General features: G+C 49.3%; 2 protein-coding genes across 3 annotated transcripts in view; both read right to left on the bottom strand.

Annotated features, from left to right (window-relative positions):
- Positions 1-12,916, bottom strand: part of tet3 (tet methylcytosine dioxygenase 3) — a 29,517-nt gene extending 16,601 nt beyond the window's left edge. Inside the window, 3 exon segments of the mRNA XM_011615422.2 lie at positions 6,148-6,207; positions 10,415-11,168; positions 12,805-12,916. Coding sequence (XP_011613724.2) covers positions 6,148-6,207; positions 10,415-10,780 — 426 coding nt within the window. The 5' untranslated portion in view covers positions 10,781-11,168; positions 12,805-12,916.
- A 457-nt stretch (positions 12,917-13,373) lies between these two features.
- On the bottom strand, positions 13,374-17,659 carry ap3m2 (adaptor related protein complex 3 subunit mu 2). 2 transcript variants are annotated; one of them, XM_003974557.3, is made up of 9 exons: positions 17,526-17,659; positions 16,231-16,515; positions 15,973-16,144; positions 15,714-15,851; positions 15,542-15,627; positions 15,292-15,425; positions 14,967-15,174; positions 14,622-14,766; positions 13,374-14,490 (listed from the first exon to the last, which is right to left on the bottom strand). In XM_003974557.3, the coding sequence occupies exons 2-9, from the start codon at positions 16,501-16,503 to the stop codon at positions 14,390-14,392; spliced, it is 1,257 nt and encodes a 418-aa protein (XP_003974606.1). In that variant the 5' UTR covers positions 16,504-16,515; positions 17,526-17,659; the 3' UTR covers positions 13,374-14,389. The 2 variants fall into 2 exon arrangements, with proteins under 2 accessions (XP_003974606.1, XP_011613720.1); XM_011615418.2 differs by having other exon boundaries at positions 17,563-17,652.
- Positions 17,660-18,257: the final 598 nt, after the last annotated feature.

The following is an 18,257-nucleotide window of genomic DNA, read 5'->3' as shown; positions in this document are numbered from 1 at the left end:
TTTGTGGTAGCTTGGCGGGAACGCACGGTGACAGCACGACATCGGCACTGAAGAATGGACTGAAGGACCGACGACAACGCGTCAGTCCCAACACCGACACCCTTGCGTCGGTGTTGGGACTGATTCTGGCCCGGGAGGCTGGCAGGCTGCTGCCAGATGAAGCCCGCTGCTTATGGACTGAAGAGTCCTCTGCTGTCCGCCGGGTACAATAACACCATCTTGTTCTAATTTCCTCACCACTGTGCTGCCCGGGTACCGACAACATCATCATCGTCATCATCATCATCAACAACATCAACATCATCACCGTCTTCCTGATCTTTGGGAAAGATTTTCCCGCCCGCACGCTGGCTGACCGGCCTGGTGGCGCCTCCTGTCTTCTCTCCACCACTGCTGGAGTTTTTGAGCCGATTTGACCAGCACGAGGAGAAGGACATGAGGGGGGGAAACATGGCCGTCTTTTCCGTGCAGATCGTTCTCAGCTCCAGCGTAGCATTTTTTTTTTCCCTCTTTTATTACTAAGCGTGCTGCGCTTCGGCCGGATCTATTTCAGTTCGGCGCTTCTTTTTCTTTATCATTCCTCGTTTCTCCTGGTCTCCCTCCATCTCTAATTTGCTCCTGCGTTCTAAACCTGCCTCTGCCTTCCTCTCTGTTTTGTTTTCTCCTTCGAGCACTAGCTTTCTTTGCACTTCAGCTCCAGCGCTCGCTGACGCACCCGTTCACTTGCCCCGCGATCTATGCGCCGCCTGCCTCGCTGTTGCCACACACATTCACATATACAGACACAAAATGAGCGTCAATCCAAAAGGGAAACACGGCACAGACCTAAGCTGTCTACAGGAAAGAGAGAAGTAGAGCATTAGGTCACGTGACCAGGGTGCGCCAATGAGCGAGAGGCGGCGGGCTGTGAGAAAGAGAGGTAGGGAAACACATGAGGCGATGACGTTAGCGCCGCTGTCATCATCAACATCATCGCCTGGCTCCCACCAGGATGCGTGCCTCCACCGCTGGTGGGCACAAGTGCCCACACACCACCAGCGCACTTCCTCAGAGGCTGAGAAAGGTTTACTTTTATACTCACCCGCTCCCCCCCGCTGCCATGACACAGCGGTTTCAGCTCGAGACGTGACTGAACCCCCTAAAACGGTCACATGCCTCACACATGGCTCCTCGTTTGAAAAAGAACAAAACACGGAAGACTCTGGAATGTTAACAAAACAGGAATCGTGCCGGTAAATGAATTGTAGATATAAACTAAGGAAGGCTGGGAAACAGCTCCGACCAGCCAACAACCCTCACACGTGGATGTAAAAGAACCACAATTCCACCTAAATGACAGCACACGCTGGAAATGACCTCATGGAGATGAGAACTAAGAAGAGAAACTACATCATCTCATCACCAGAACGCATTTAACTTCGTCACTTCCCACAGACGCAGGTCGCCAAAACATTTCTGGTGTTTTACCTCGTCAGTAAAAACAGGCTGAGATTCACTACAACATTCAGGTGACCAGCCGTTGGCTTTAGAAAGGAAAAGTCAGACAAAAGGGCAGCTGCCCTGGAACCACTTCCTCCCCTGTTTCAACACAACGCTGTGACGTTGCTGGAGGCTGAACGCTCACAACTCTGCCGCCGGTTAGCCTGGCAGACTCTACTACGCTCACTTCACGTGGCTCTGAATCGGAGAATTCCCGGGAGTTTAAAAAAAGGACACAACATAGAGGCTTCTTTGTGGGAAAAGTGAAGAGACAGAATGTTGCTCACTTACGGTAACACTGCTGTAACCCGGCATCTTGTGAGAGAGGAAGGCACTAGAAGCCGACTGTGGCCATGGCAGCGATCACCTCATCTCATAATTTACCATCCAAATGAGTCGTTTCACGCCCTCGTCTCTCTCTTTCTCTTCCTCTCTCCCAGTCACTCTCAATTCTCTGTTTTTGACTGTTTCTCAGCAGTGTGGAGGAAATCTCTCTGGTTGTAGGAGGGATGAGTGACAACAAAAGTCCATACCCGGCAGTGTGCGCTGAGCCAGCTTGCATGACTAAGCCTGAGTCATTTTCGTCTTTTGATCAAAAGTCCTGACTTGAAAATCTCACAGGCTGAAGCCGGCTTTTCAGACGTTCTCTGACACACCGGTGGTGGGAGGTCTGTGCGTGAGAACACACAAAAGCAGCCATGCTGTCTTTTAACGCTCCTCAAAATGAATTTTGACTGTTTCTGCACCTTTTCAAGGCACTCAGCAAGCATAAACTTCAAACTTCTGCATGTCAAAAACTGTTTAAACAGCGTGTTTACTTTGGGTAGCATGCTAATTATAGCCTTTTGTTTTCATAGGAGCAAGATATTCATGTAAATATTGAGGCGGGTCCTCCACCACGCTGGAATCCTGTATGTTTCTACAGTAGCCCGGAATGGACAACCGGACAGAAACACAAAGGGAGGGGGCTCGAGGACAGCTAATCAGCTCTTTTGTTTCAATTTAGCTCCCCGTTAGCAACAACGGACGAAACCATTTTAGCATCATGAAATTATCTACCAGCTTGAATGGGAAATATTTGGAAACCCGCCTTTTGGCACTAGCTCTTCTCTGTCATTGCAGCACTTCCTGTCAGCTGACTCCACCTCCCTCCGCCGCTACTGTTGCCACCAACGTGCACCCCCACCCCTGCCCTACCCTGCAGTCTAATAACATCAAGGTCATCTGATCTGACGCTCTGTGACTCTCCCTTCTTCCCTCTTTTTGCTCTGCGGCTTCCTTCCCCAACCCCCGCTACACGCACGCCTGTTTCCCATCACACACACATGCGCGAGCACAGACAGACACACACACACACACAAAGACATAAAAGGCACGTGATGCACAAGTGCAGAGGTGCTCTTTGATTTTTTCCCCCCTCTGGAACACATGCAGGCTAGCGTATGCATACAGTATTGGATTGTTCTCTGAGGGGTCACTGGGTTTACTGGGAGGCAGGAAAACAGGCTGCAGCACTGCACCAATGGGTGGAAGCCAGTTTAGATATGCCTGATGTGATAAAACATAAGGCATACGTGAGTGCATCTCTTGTTTACATTATGCACGCGTGTTTACGGCAGCGACTCGGTTTCCGTCTTTACATCTGTCTGTTTGGCTGGTCCTGGTCTCTTTGTCATTACATTCCTTGCCGCGTGCCCCCGCCCCGGCCGGCTCCCGGGCAGGACGGTGTTAGGTTCAGGGTAGGATCATTGTACGAGAGTGTAGGGTATCCAGCCTGAGTCACAGCACCTGACTTTCAGCACGTGCAAGTCGACATGAATAGCCCAGCTGGGGAAGGCCTTCCCCCTCCTCCTCCCTTCCTCACAAAGAGAAAGGGAGGAGGGAAAAAATGGAAAGGTGGCGATGGCTTGGGGTGGAGCCAGTAAAAATAATGAGGAGGAGGAGGAGGAGGAGGAAGAGTGGGGTGCTGTTTTTAAGAGGCAGGTCTTTGTGCTTGAAGGTTTGGGACATAAAAAGGGGATCAGGGTAGAGAAAATGTGTTGGGCTACAGACAAAGAGGGAGAGAAACTAAACCAGGTGGAAAGGTTGGGACACAATAAGTGGCTGAAAGAGCTGAGCTGTCAGGTTTGACCGGGAATTATTAACAGAAACCGTTAAACCTGTTCAGGTGAGGCAACATCAGGTGGTTTAATCAGACTCCAGAGGGAACGACCCACAAAGAGCCTCTCTCCAGACTCTCCACGGTGGCCGCTCGCCAGCCTCGTCCCTCCCAGGACCTGCACTAAGATTAGCTCAACATATGTTTATGTCGGGCGCAGCCGAGCTTAAAGGGCCAGAGCTGACGCCGCTAAATCATCCAGATTTACAGCTGAGGTCAAAGTGTAAAGCATTTTTGATCATTTAGATAAAAGGGAGATGATAGCTGGATGGCTTGGGGGCAAACGTTGTATATTTTCATGATAACATTAGCTTTACGGGCATCAATTTGATCTTACCCTGAATCTGGATATTGAAAAATCAATATTTCCATGTTTCAATAATGCATGTGTGTGTGTGTGAGAGATGAATACGGCAACTGCAGTATTACGTAAAACCTGGCAGGGGTGGGCAGCCGTGGGATTCAGGATTTCTATGCAGCGCTGCCCAGTGGGAGCAGAAGAGTAGTCGCCAGAGAGGGGAGAGTTAAAGAGCTCCAGCAACAGCTGGGCTCCTCCTCCTTCGCCCTCCATTCATTTTTTATTAACTGCGGCACCAGGCGGCTGACAACCTCCCTCCGACATCACACACAGATGCTGCAGCCGGCGAGCCGCCGACTGCAGCTCTGGCACCCGGCGAGGGCTCATCAGGTCGGTCCGGCCCGCGTTTAGCGCTACATGCTAATTTGCCGTCGGGCGTATGCATCACATCCCCTACGAACGATCCGCTAAAGGACTTGAAATTCAAATCAAGAAGCTCTTACGTAACACGCCGCTTTGATTTATCGTAAAGACATCGAGCGAAAGAGGCGCTCCGCTTTGAGAAAGAAACGAGCGACCTGGTACTGGTGCGATGCACGTTAGCGCCGCAGCTGCCCTTTAACATGCAGATGTGCAGCTCACCGAGTGGAAATGTCAATACATCGAAAGCCAACGCGGAGTGGAAGAGCTGATGTCAGACCTCCCACTTCCTGAGTCTCCACTACACACCAAAACCACCTACTACACAAACACACACATGTGGTGCCGGCACGCCGGTCATGTGACCATCCCTGGATGCCGGACCTGAGCTAAAATTAAAGCAATGATGTCATCAGACATTCAGTGTTGCCACGGAAACTAGGTCAGCTTTAACTCTTTGCGGAGAAGGCCGGGGATTCCAAGTGGGGCTAAAGCGGCGTTCCGTTTGCCTGCCGCGAAGACTTTGACAGCTTCTGTACTTTTGACTCTTTCCCACGAGCGGCCCCCGCGTGAAGCTCACACCGCCTTCAAAGAGGAAATCCTGTGTTCGTCTTTATAATGAAAATCACGTGAGCACAGAACCGCCTGTCTTGTAACCTGTTGTGGTAAACTCTCGATTCACCTCTACTTCCTGAGCAGCAGAGAACGGCGAGTAAAGACGCCAAAATTGAAACAAACCAATCCCCGCGCCACCTTTCAACCGCAACGTGACGCGATGTCGTAACGCGCCCAGAGCTGCGACGCCGCTCTGCAAAAATACTGCATAACCTGCTGTCAAACCAGTCCAAAAACAAAGCGCGTTTGCTTAATGCTGCGTACGCGCGACCGGTTTGACAAGGAAACGGATCCTCGTGAGGGCAAACGCTCCACCAAGGACACACAGTAACCATGACGGTGCGTAAACAGAAGCTCAGCAGAGAGCGTAAGCAGATAACTCCACCCTGCCAACTTTCTCCCCGATGACCATGTGTTGCTGCGTACGCCTCGCGAGGTTACGGGAGCGCCGGCACCCGCTCGTGGATTAGCGCTGAATTAGGTTAAGCTACAGCCGTACGCGACATCAGAGAACGACTAGCTAAGACGTCGTCTCTCTTCCGCTCGGGGAGAACATAAAGATGCTCTCGTTTGCTAAAACCTCGCGCCGCTCGACGTCCCCTCGACTCAAGGAAAGATCGGCGTAAAAAGAGCAGCGCTCGCCGGGCCCGCGTCACCGTACGGAGCAGTCAAATGGGCACGCATGCGTGACCCACTAACTTTTACTCCCTTTACCTCATTTGACTCCGGAACCAAAGGGAAGGAGGACGGCCCGCCCCGCCGCCACCGGCTCGGCACTCCCCCTCCTCCCTCCTCCACTCTCCGGTCTCCTGTATCTACACATGCCTGGCTCTGGCGCCAATCAGCGGGCAGCGTGGGACGCTTTAAATTAAAGTGGCGCTGCCCTGGATACGAAGCAGCTGATTTAGCGCGTGCTAGCCGGCGAGCGGGGGCGTCTCTTATCGGACACGAACCAGGACGCGTTTAATAGCCTTTTATTCCAGCTGACGATGATATCAGAGGCAATAAAAATGAGGCGGTGCGCTGGCGAGGAGGACAAACACGCGGGCATTCCAGCAACGCTGCGGCGGCGGCGGCGGATTCTGACCCGCTGCACAAACACCTGACGCAGAGCTTTGGCGACCTTTGATCAAATGCCCGACAGACATTTTAAACAGAAAGAGCGGGTCGGTCTTACCTCAGCTGCCAGTTCTGGTTCTGCCCAGCTGTCCCGACTGCTGTCTTCAAAATATTCCACCTGTACAGTCGGCCATTCAACAGAGGAGGGAGGAGGACAAGGGGACAGAGGTGGGAGGGGGAGAGAATATCAATCAATAGAAGAATGCGACAAGGCCCTGTTCAAATAGATAAGTAAATACTGCCCCCCCCCCCCACAATCGGGGATCCGGGTGTCACTTTTTCCACACAGGGCGTCCTTTATTGCTGCTGTCAGCCATCTTCAGAGAACAGCCGGGCGCACGAACCCCGTCTGATTCGTGCCCCAACAGTGAACCGGCACTTCCCTCTGCTGCCGGGACGGAGGATGGGAGACGCCGATTCACTTCCAATCATTCGCGGAATTATGTAATGTTTGTGTCCCCGGCCGGCGCTCCTCGTGTATGCATTAACCTATTTTTTTTTCCCCCCGGGATGGATCGGGGAGCGTGCGTGGACGTCAGCGGAGCGGGTTAGCTGAGGTGGGAATCTGATGGACTCGAGGCTGATTGGTTAAAACAAAAGCATCCTCTTATTTGGCAGAGCTTGCACCCCCACCCCCCGTCTATCCAGCTGTCTCGACGTTAAATGTGTTTTGTCTCGAGCTGTCCCCCTCCGGTCCCGCCAGCCCTCTCCCACCCCCCCTCCCTCGCCTCCCCACCTATCAATCTGAAAACAGTCTGGGAGTGATGGATATTTACCCTCTGAGCCTCTGAGCCGCCTCGGTTCGTATTCCTCCGTCCGCTGGCCGAATCCCCATCAGAAGGATCAGGCTCCCTCTTGTCCTCACCTCTCTCCCTCTGTCCCTTCCTTCAGTCTCTCTCTCTCTCTCTCTCTGCCTCTCCACTCTTCTTTCTCTCTCTCGTCTGTGTTCCAGCAGCCCATTCAGGAAGCCATCTTGTGTTTTTAATCTGCTTTTACATGAGTCCTCGTACGCACGCTCTCGTTCTCTCTCTCTCTCTCTGTCACTTGCTTGACCCCACCCCCTCCCTCTCTCTCCTGCTAGTATGCCTTAGGTCCACCGCGCGCGCACGTACACACACACACTCCGCACACACAAACAATGCTGACACTCCTCCCTCACCCTCATTTTTTTCCTCTCCCCTGTGTACATGATGTGAACGCCCCTCCCCCTCCGCCTTCCTCCCTTCCTCCCCCTCTTTCTCTTTAAACGCATACACTCCCGAGCAAATGTACACACACACAGATACACACGGAGCTAGCGAGAGACGTCACGCTACTGATAGCACACAAAGGCAGCCCGTCCACCAATCAGAGGAGGCGCCGGGCTCTGCTGCTAGGGTGAAACAGAAGGAGGCCGAGAGAACGAGGGAGGACTCGCAAAACAGAAATGGTCAGCATGTGTGTGTGTATGCGCAGGTTTAACTGACATAAAGAGACACAGCGAAGGTGCATGGGAGGTTTGTGTGGTGGTTTTGGTGGGGGGGTGGGCGGCTGCTGTCAATTATCTCCTCAAACTGGCCTTCTCTCAACAAAGCCTCTGGTATGTGGTATCACTGAGTACCATCTGTGTTAGGGCTGCCTGCAATAACCGGACTGGACTGCACACACACACACACACACATGCTTATTCACGCAGAGACAATGAGCGCACCCGCCCCACCCCCATCAGGCCAGAAGAACAATTACACAGCAGAGCCCGATGTGCTGACTCAAACTGTGCAAGAGGCAGAAAACGAGCGATGCGATGCGGCAGAGCGCAAATTCGTGGGAGAAAACATGAAAGCGGCGCTTCGACGTCCTCGTAGCTTCAGAAATCATCGGCTCGTGATGGCGCACAAGAGTAAAATAAGTTTGTCTGCGAACGCCACCTAAGCCGCTGTGCCGTTATCTGCGCCGGGCGGCAGAAGACAGGCGCTGGCCGTGTTTATATTCCGAGCCAGAAGCATCACCCCCCGCTCCTCGACGGGACGCGGTGCAAGTTCTCACCCAAAAACCGAGCGCCGAAAAACATGAGCCGCGGTCGGCGGGGAGGAGACGGAGCCAGCGAAAGTTCAGGCGTGGCGGCGGAGACCGGGTCGATCGAGGTGAAGGAGACGGCCCGGAGATGGAGGGGGAACCCGAAGAAGAGAGAGAAGCGCGTCCCGGTGAGGCGAGGCAGCGAGCGTAGAGTCCGTCTGACGCACTGGCACGGGAAATCCCCTCTGCTGACGTCACGCGGGGGCACGTGTGAGTGTGTTTTGTGGAGCTGGACCGCCACGGCTTCTGTGTGATCAGTACAGGTGGCGGCGGCGGGGCGAGGTGGCGCCTGCTCGGGCAGCGAACGCGGTTCATCTCAGAAAACGAGTTAAATCAGAAACAGGAAAACCTCTTTGCTCTGCCTCTCCAGCCCTGCAGCACGTTTGTTTTTCCTCTATTTTCAAGCATATGGACGGGATTCTTGGGGGGGGGGGGGGGGTCTTGATTAACCTACGAATCAGCCTCTGGTTGCCTTTGACACAAACGCAACCAGAGGCTGGGAAGACAGAAATCCAACCGCTGCATCACAAGGAGGTGCAGAGCAACAGGAGGTGGAAGATGTGGTTGCCAAGCAATAAAGACTCAGCTGCTGCATCCACATGCAGGTCAGGGGAAGGAAGGAAGGAGTGTGGGGGAGGGTGGGGGGCGAGGGATGCATGGATGGATGGATAATTGAGAAGATGCTGTTATGGTGCAAAACTACCTTTGCAGATGGAAGCAATGACACCAACCCAAACGTGATTAAATGGGCGCACTGAAAAATTGCCAGATCAACATTTTTCTACAGCCGCAGTGTCGGCGTTGCCACGGCGCGCGCAAACCTGAAATTGCAGCAATGGTGGGGGCACAGCGGGGGGGGGCAAATCAAGGCGAAAGCATCAACATTTAAATCTTTGTGTCATTTAGTGCAGAACGGAACAAACAGCTTGCAGATGAGGATGGGTTTGTTTTTACACAGACGCCATCTAGCGGCCATCTCTGGCATCGCCGCTGCCTGGTTTGAGCTTGTTCGAAAGTCCTTTAAAAATCTCAGATTCTACACGGACGTGAATGAATAAACACAGCATCATGGGTAATCTGCACCAGTAATACTGAACACTACATCCAGGATTGTTGTTTCCCCTGGACACATTAAAAAGCAGCAAAGCTCAGAGTCTGAAGATAAACTGGTGTGTCCCCAGCCCGTTTGGTGCATTTTAAAAAAAGTTGATGCAACAGCCTATAAAATATCAACCAGTTGCTATATTTGGACACACGTAGCTTGGAAATATCTCAGGTTGCAGGTCTTAATGCCCCCGGGAGAGGATACAAACATGTTGAAACACCACTTTAAAAAAAATCCACACGATCCCCCATAAAAACGCATATTTGACAGGTCTCTGGACTGAATGCTTCATTTTTTTTAACGCATGCTCAGCTCTGGCTTTTCCTGCTTTCACGTCTTCTGACCATTAGCTGCTTCTTCCTGTCCTTCTTGACCCCGGCAGCCCATCCCCCGAACACCACCGCCACCTCCGCTCGAGATGCTTGGCCCACGGACAAAGAACTGCACACACCCACAGCCAGCCATTTACACACAAGCGCGCACTTTAAAAAACATCCACTCCTTCTCCTTCTTCACCCACCCGCGCGCACACAAACAGAGAATGCCTGAGGTTAACCCCCGCCCTCGCTCCTGGCCTCAGAGGTCAGAGGACAAAGCCCAGGCAACTTCAGGAATTCTCCACCGCTGCTGCCTGGTCGCTCCAACAGCCTCTCAGCCACAAGCAAATCAGCTCCTTTCACTTTCACATGAAAGCTCTTACACTGGATATTTTCATTCTTCTAATGTGAATAAAGAATAAACCCTTAGTTATAATTCTTTTGGCATATGAAATGTGTCGCAGGCATGTTATCTGCACTGGTGGAGCTTAAAAGGGCAACTGATGCCCCATTATTTTCAACCACGGTGACAGTTTTTTTTATCACAGTTTTTATGTAAAGCAGGTCTGGTCTTGAAAGAGGAGGAGGGCTCGGAGGACGCAGCAGCAGCTGAAAGTGTCCGTGTGGACATCTTAAACAGGAACTGTGATATCTTTAACTGGTCGGCCAGAACTGGTAACAGCTACATGCTTATCTTTAGGAACAGACGTCTTCAGTTCACAGCAACGTTTAGTTTCCTTTGATTTCAATAGGTTACTGACGCTGCTGCTAACAATACTGTTGCTGCAGGCTAACGCTAATAACGTCGTTGTTGACGTTGGCCCGAGCGAAACGTGTGTCTTCCTCACCTCCCACTCATGCTGTCTCTTCTTCAGCTGTTCACATTTGCGCAGCTTGCAGATCTGTTTGCCCGTCCTGCGGTTCAGGCAGTTTGCGCAGCTTCCGCAGTTTTCCCGCCGCAGGCAGGGAGCGCAGGCGCCGCACTTCTTCCTCCGCTTCTTCTGAAGGCCGAGGGCGCCGTCCGGGGAAGCGGCGAACGCAGGGAGAGAGAAAAGCCCCGCCTGCTGGTGTTCGGTCTCGATGTATTTGCTCAGAGGAGACGTCTTCTCTGAGAGATTCCTTTGAGAGGAGGCCGGCTCGACCTCCTCGGGATTCGTGGAGAACTGGTGCACGTGCCCGGTCAGGGCGCCAGGCCCCACTTTGGGTCTGGGCATAGCGGCTGCTTGGTCTTAAGGTCGTTGGGCAGGATCGTTTAAGAACAAAGTTTAGTCTGAAACTCTAAAAAATCAGCAGCTCGCGTCGCCTGGAGGCACCAAGGACATTTCGGTGCACCTGCTTCAAGTTTGTGGGGTCCAAAAGGGAGATCCTGTGCTGGATCGGCCTCTGCTGATATTGAACCGCCGCCAGAAAAGTGGCCTCAGTGTTTATCTTGACTCGCCTGAGCCCTGCAGGGACAACTTAGATTTTGTTCTTTTTCGCCTGGGTGGCCTTGGAAAATATGGGTGGCAACGTTTCCTTCAGAGTCCATCTTTCCCAACTAACCTGGGGGACGACCGGGAATCCACCACAGCCCGGGCAGCGTCCGTGTGGCCGAGGCACCATCTGAAAGTGCAGAGACAGAACATATGACAACGCAGAACACTTCTTACACCTATTTCTGTTCCCTGAAACAAGGAACCTTCTCCAGGGACCATGCAGACCCTCTGAATCCCTCCGATAGCATAAAAGCACGAGTGAAACTAACTTTGGGCCAAGGTTCCAGTGGTGCAACACACACCCTGATTCCTCCTGTGAGTCCTGACCTGGCAGGTGGTACACCTGTCCAAACAGACAAGAGACACCTTTCTCAATTTGTGCAAATTCTAAATTCTTTTATAGTTTATAGTGACAGTTTTTCCCTCCCCGGGTTCAGGATGCTATCTGGTCTGCAAACACAGCTGTGGCTCCAGTGGGCCAGTCGGCTCCTGGTCACATCTGAGCGGATTGAGAAGACACTGAAAGGATGATGGAGGCTTATGTCTGCTTGAATGAAAGTCGGGGGTTGATAAGTGGATGCCGGGGCTTTGTTTTGTGTGCACACGCACTCCGGTCAACCACAAATAAAGTGAATTGTGTTTTTTTTTAAAAAGCCAAACTTTGGTTTCCTGTTTTTAACCGAACATCTAAAAAAAGAGCTGTGGAAAAAAGTAAACCTCAGACTTAAATGATCATGTTATCATGTTAAAAGCATGTGTTTAACATTACTTGTTTGACTGAATTGGACTTTTTAAGCAATTCCTTACATAACGTGTATTTAAGTAACAAAAATATCAAAAGTATAATTTATGTATCTTTGCCAATAAGAAAGCTAGTAGTAGTAGTGCATTACTAAATAAATACACATTATTAACATTTAGAGTCTTTCAAAAGCCTTGTAATAACAAAGTTGAGCTCCTATTTATTTCACCCAGATCTGGAATGTAACCACTAAACCAAACGTGCAAATTAACTAAGAAAAAGATTAATTGGAAACATTTAAACTTGTTTCCGCATCGGTAGCTAAGAACCACACTAACGCTTAGCGCGCATGAAGTCACCACGTGAGGGGCCACGGGGCCGCGTGGACTTTAAAAATTAAAAACTGTTAAGAAAAGGACCTCGGCGGGAAAATAAACCTGACAAAACTGGAAGCACGTTTTATTGTTCATTTTATTACAGAGGGTCAATTAAAATGTTTGTCTGGCTCGGCTGTAATTACTGCTGAAGAATCTAATTAACCCAGAAGTCGTGAGCAGGTGATAATAGCGCGCGTATCCTTTGCACGTGGGCCAATTAACATATTTACAGTAACCCCCGCTTAACACACAAACACGAACGCGCGCGCACGCACGCGCGCACACACAGTGTTGTTATTTCCAGCGTCCACGTGGACAGGAGCACCTCCTGATATGGCTCAGAGGCAGAAATTAACCCAACAGGCCACCGTAGATTTACATTAAGATAGGACTTGTTATCTAGAGAACACGCGCGCAATAACGATGCCGAGAGGCGCCTAACGGCCTCAGGTGGCAGAACCAACACTTTCACCCCCTCCCCAGACACGCACGTTATTAACCCACCCAAATCTGTGGCAAAGTTAAAAAACAAACAAACAAAACAAAAAAACACTGAACAATACCTACAAACAGGCAGCTGGTTCTACCAAATAATCCTACAAATAATATATATATATATTTTTTTTTTTAAAAAGCCAACCCACCTTATTAAGTCTTTACTCCGGCATCCTTATGAGCTGCAATCAGACAAAAGTGTCTAGAAATAAATATACATTAAAGCTTATGTTTAAGAGAGGGAGGGAAAGGCTGCAGCCCGGTGACAACCGTCATTTGCGGCTGTCTGCGGGACTGAGGTGAGACACCAGAGTTTGCGGGAGTTTAAAAGTCCTCAGTAAGTTATGGAGTGGATTCCCGCCAGTTGGAGCGGGAGGGGTGGGGGGAAGGGGGGGGGGGGGGTGTCAAAAAGAGGGGGGTGGGTGGAGGCGGCTGCAAAAGGGCCAGTATTGCCTAGATTTTAAAACCGGTTTTAAAATCACCCAGTGGGTCATAATTCAATTCGTGATGTCGTTTGTAGAGTATAAACGAGGTGCTGTGACGTCACACCCTGCTCAGGGGAAGAGGAGCAGCGCCCCCTAGCGGCGGAGGCCCAACTCCACCAGGCCCAGGACGTGTAACTGCAGTTTAAAGCTTCAGCTGCAGTTTGTCGTTTCCTGAAACTGTGGTTCTTCTTTATACAGCCGTTTCACAATCACTTCCCGTTGCCTCGCAGGTGTAACACATCAAAGTTTTATTTGTACAGCATTTTAACACTCTGTTGGGAGCTGTGGAACAATCACACAAATACAAACTTTGACCGGTTCTCCATTATTTAACTGACTTCAGCATCAGATGAAGGGAAACTAGAACAGTTTTCAACATAAGGACGTTATTCCGGCTGTTGGGCTTTATGAACAAGCTCCGGCCGGTTGTTGATGCATAAAACACAACAGAGGTGCAGCAAACCTGCGCTCTGATAAATAATAATAATGTCAGTACCAGCAGATGAGGAGGACCCAGTGCCAGAGCAGCGAGTAGACTCCAGCGCTGCAGATAAACCCGTCAGAGAACAAACAGTAAACGGGCGCCATGTCCAGAAAATCTGAACTCCTGGCAGCCAGAGGCTGTTATTTTATCTTTCAAAGTGAGAAAGAACCTCGAGGAAACACACAAAAATAGACAGACCACCAGCAAAGACCCCAGCTGAGAACCCGCAGCGCCCTTTAATTTAAATTCCTGGATGGGCAACACAACTTCCTCCTCTTTGTACATAGCAGAGGTTTAGACAAATTCTGGTAAAGATAGAGACTAACAAAGGGGGGGAGGGGAAAATCATCTGGCCACATTTTAAAGGTTTTAAAATTTTGTTTTGAAAACAAAAAAAACAGGCAATGGAGATCAACATTTATCAGAATATATCGCTTTGGGAAGCTGATCGGCACTCCCGAATATTTCTGGTGAATTTTTGTGTGTTTCCTGGGATTAAACCTAAGAATATCCCTCACTTAACAAGAGAATCGTCGATAGCAAACACACAACAGCGATGGCCCGAAAACTGTTGAACGCACCAGTCAAGTGTTGAATGATGAGTTTGGGTTCAGCTCAAGGATTTGACACGTGTCCACTTGGCTGCTCCCGGTAGGTCAATCCTGAAATGTGTATACACAGGGAATGTACCATCTCCCCTCTCCCCATCCGATCACCCCTCAGTCTTGTGTTGGGCTGGTCCGTCGCTTGCAGAGCTTCGCTGCTTTACGTCCGAACCTGGAACTTTCCAGCCTTGGTCATGTACTTGATGCCTTTGAAAGGTTTGTATTTCTCACCGTACATGTCCAGTCGGTTCACCTTCAGGCCTGTAGAGGACAGTATTGACAGAGGCAACATAATGAACCAACGGCAAAGACAAGTGCATTTCCCAGTGCATTTGGCACCACCTGGTGGCCGCAGTGTTCCTGTACAGCTAGGCTAAAGCGCGTGCGTGTACCTGAGATGGCCATCTGCTGGATCTTGAACTGGATATTGATGGTGGGGTTTTCGTCAGGTTTGGAGGCTCCAGCCTGCAAACTCATGGTGCCTTTCAGGCTGGGCAGCTTCTGTGGGTTGATCTTTCCAACATCCCAGGACAACATCTGAAAGGATGAGAGAAATAGCTCAATGTTCTGCCAAACCAGCAGCATATTTCAAGTGGTTGTTCATAGGCGAGTAACGAGTTGCCACTTAATTTCAACGTGAAAATTGTGGGTATGTTGAAATATTTAAAATGCTATAAAGATGTAACCTTTCCCTCAGTCTTGGTCACAGATTTCTGAGAGTGAAAGCTATGGTGTACCTTTGTGACAGGATCAAAGGTGTATGTTCCCTGGGAGGGGTTGAGGCTAACATTGAGGACGCCCCGTGGGAGCTGGCTGCTGACTAGAACCGACTCTACAGCCTTGCCCATGGTCTGTTTGGGTCCCAGGGTCAAGTCGAAGCGGCCCTGTGAGCTCCCCTCGCGGAAGATGATGTTGTGCTTTACGTAGACGGGAATGGCCACCAGGCTGAAAGAACAGACACAAACCACAAGTCAGGACCAGGCGAGCCTTTGCGGACAACTTGAAACCAGTATAATGTGTAAAACACACTGGAAGGATTATCAGAAACACAAAGGTACTAACTTCTGGGAGCTGACGTGGTAGGACAACAACCGGAAGTTTCCATCAGGGGGGATGAAGGAGAGGATACGCTCGGCTTCCCAGCGTTTGAACCGAACGCACGGGTGGAAGCTGACATCATCCAGTAGCCGAGGATTCTGGGAGACAGACCATTCAGACTGTGTTAAAGAACATTTACTCGAAAATCTCACGTGACTTTCAATCAGCCACGTCCAAAATTCACATCTAAACAGACAGGACTGAAGCAGCTCACCATGAAGGAGAGCGTGAGGTCAGGCATGCCGGTTAGCTTCACGCAGGCGTCAATGACTCCCTGAATTTCTGCAGTGATGGTGGAGCCTGAGTAGGAGAGTTGGAGGTTAAAGCCATCAATGGGGCAAAAGCTAAGTCTCCAGCCTATGGTTAAGTGTGGTCAGGGGGAATACCTGATTTATCAATGATTGCATCGATCTCCTCCACGACGTCAAAGTAGGCTTCGTTGTTGGTGTATTTAACTCCAGTGCGTCTCCATGGAACCACCGACAGCTGGCCGGTCGGCAGCTGCTCGCCGACGTTGGTGCTGCCTGGAAGACCGAACGAATGCCGACTAACAAATTACACAGAATCAACTCGAAGAAACAAATTCTTATCCCCACTGATCACATTTCTCAACCAGTGTGCCCCGTCTCTGCCATGTGACTGTACCTGTGATGGTGTTGACCATCGTACGCAAGATGGTGGGAGGTTTAATCAGCTCTTTGAGGATGTTGGACTCTGTGGCTAGAGGGAATCCGTTATCCAGCATTTCTTCCAGTAGTTCATAAACCACCACCACATTGTCCTTGATAGCAGCTTCTGTGCAAACTCCAAAATAGTCCTGACAACAATGAACAGCAACAGGATAACTACAGTCACACAGGTGTCACTGAAACTCAACACAATCAAGGACAAGAGAGCGGAAACCTGGAAGGTGTCGACGACTCTGTGTAGAAATTCAATCACAAACAGTGGCGGGACCTCGCTCTGGATGACCGCCACAAAGTAGATGCGATGCCGAAGCACACTGATGAGGTAGTGATGCGGCGTGGGGATGACTGGCGGAACATTCTCAGGTTCGGTGGCGCGCTCCAGCGCCTCAAAGAAGTAGTCACACACAGAGCGGCTGACCACGCTCTTCCAGTGCTTCTCCAGGAAAATGTCCCCCGAGGCGTTGACTAAGAACAGGCTGTGGATCATCCTGAATGGAGGCTGGGGAGGAAAAGAGAAAAGATTTAGAAACTATATTAATTACAAACTATAATCCTTGAAGCATCAACTCAGTCTAATAGCATCAGTTCAGGAGGTCTATCAAGATCTTAAGTGTGAGTTGAAAAGTCAGCTATTAAAAGTCAATACATATTTTAGTCAATACATCGATACATATTTTGTAGTATTGCGTATTTTCTGGAATTTGGTATTTTAGCATTTTAAGCTTTAACCAAAGTTTATGTGCAATTACTGACTAAACTCCCGTGCTGACTTTTCTGTCCCTTGTCTACAGTTGATACATCGTTTACTTGGGTTAGGATCAGGTTTAGGCTGTATGTGCCTTGAATGAATGAATGAATGAATGAGAGCCCATGCTCCTATCATGTGACACATTCCTTGAGGATTAGGCTCGTCTATTTTATAAAAGAGAATAGATATTTAAGGTTTTCACCACTATTCTACATCAATATTCTGCCTTTTAGCCGATCAGCCACTTCGTTCGAACACAGGAAACGGTGTTTTTATTGTTTTTTAACAAATGACCGACATTTATTTTTGCTTCGTCACAAAAATTGCCCCGTTATTTGTTGTATTTTTACTATATATTTTCCACTGTAAACACTAGAGATTCTTTTGTGGCGTTACCAAGGCATGCTGGGAAATGTGACACCAAAATATTAATTAAAAATGCGACAAAGCGATCGAATTCAAGCCGGACGTGTCACTGTTCCAGAATGGCCTGAGCATCTGTACATAATTTATGTAAAAAACAAGCAATACGGAAATACAAAGTAAATAATTTTGTGTATGGTCAAAGCTTAAAACTAAGGCCTTTATCCTCCCCAAAAGATGCTAAGCTACATCAGTCACTCCTCCCATCGCAGGCAGTCTCATGACAGAGGAACCAGCCCCTTCGAAGCCGGTGAACAAGGAGGCTAAAAAAATACAAAATTAAAGGAATAAAAGTACCCAGTTGACATCCGAACCGTTTATTAATGTAGCTGACTTACCAAAGACCAATTTTAATGTTTTCGCCTCTTATTTCACCTTTTTCCTCAAAGAAGATTAGGCAGCCGTCGCTTCTTCCCGTTAGGTGGAGCGGATCCCGCTGCGAGACAGGACTGGATGGCGCGGGGAGCCAATCACAATCGAGGCTAGTCTCAAAGTCCCGCCCATTTAGCACGTGACTCCACAGAGGAGGCGGAAGCAGGTGTAAACAACGGAAAATCTGCCCGTTGATTGGTTGAAGCATGTAGCTGGGCTGACATTTTGTCTAATACCGGTACTACAAGTATTAGATTTCATTTTATGAGTTTCTCCCCGTGCAGTGTTATTCAAGGTAAAATCACAGATCATTGAATCCCTGTGGTGTTGATGCAATTTTAATTGAATTTGTCAAAAAATATTAAATTTAGTCATTCGATCATATTTTTGTTTTTTTTTTTAAAAAAAGAAAAGCTGAAAGACAAATTTTGACCCAGAACCTTAGTCCCAAAACATGAAACACTTTAAAGATGTTTCCTGGGGACAAGAAGTTTGGCTCTACAATTTCAAATTGCAAAATATTCACTGGAATAAATCATACTGGGTTTAATATTTTCTTATACGACAATAGGTGTTTAAGTAACTTCTACTGAATTTTTATGGTATGAAAATATCACGTTGGCAATACTTTGAATTCTAGATCTGAAGCTCACACCCTGAAAATGAACTTTCTCCAACAAGAGATTCTTTAAATGTTT

Source organism: Takifugu rubripes, chromosome 21 (assembly GCF_901000725.2).
Source record: "Takifugu rubripes chromosome 21, fTakRub1.2, whole genome shotgun sequence".
Classification (NCBI taxonomy): Eukaryota; Metazoa; Chordata; class Actinopteri; order Tetraodontiformes; family Tetraodontidae; genus Takifugu; species Takifugu rubripes.
This window is presented reverse-complemented; position numbering and strand designations above follow the sequence as displayed.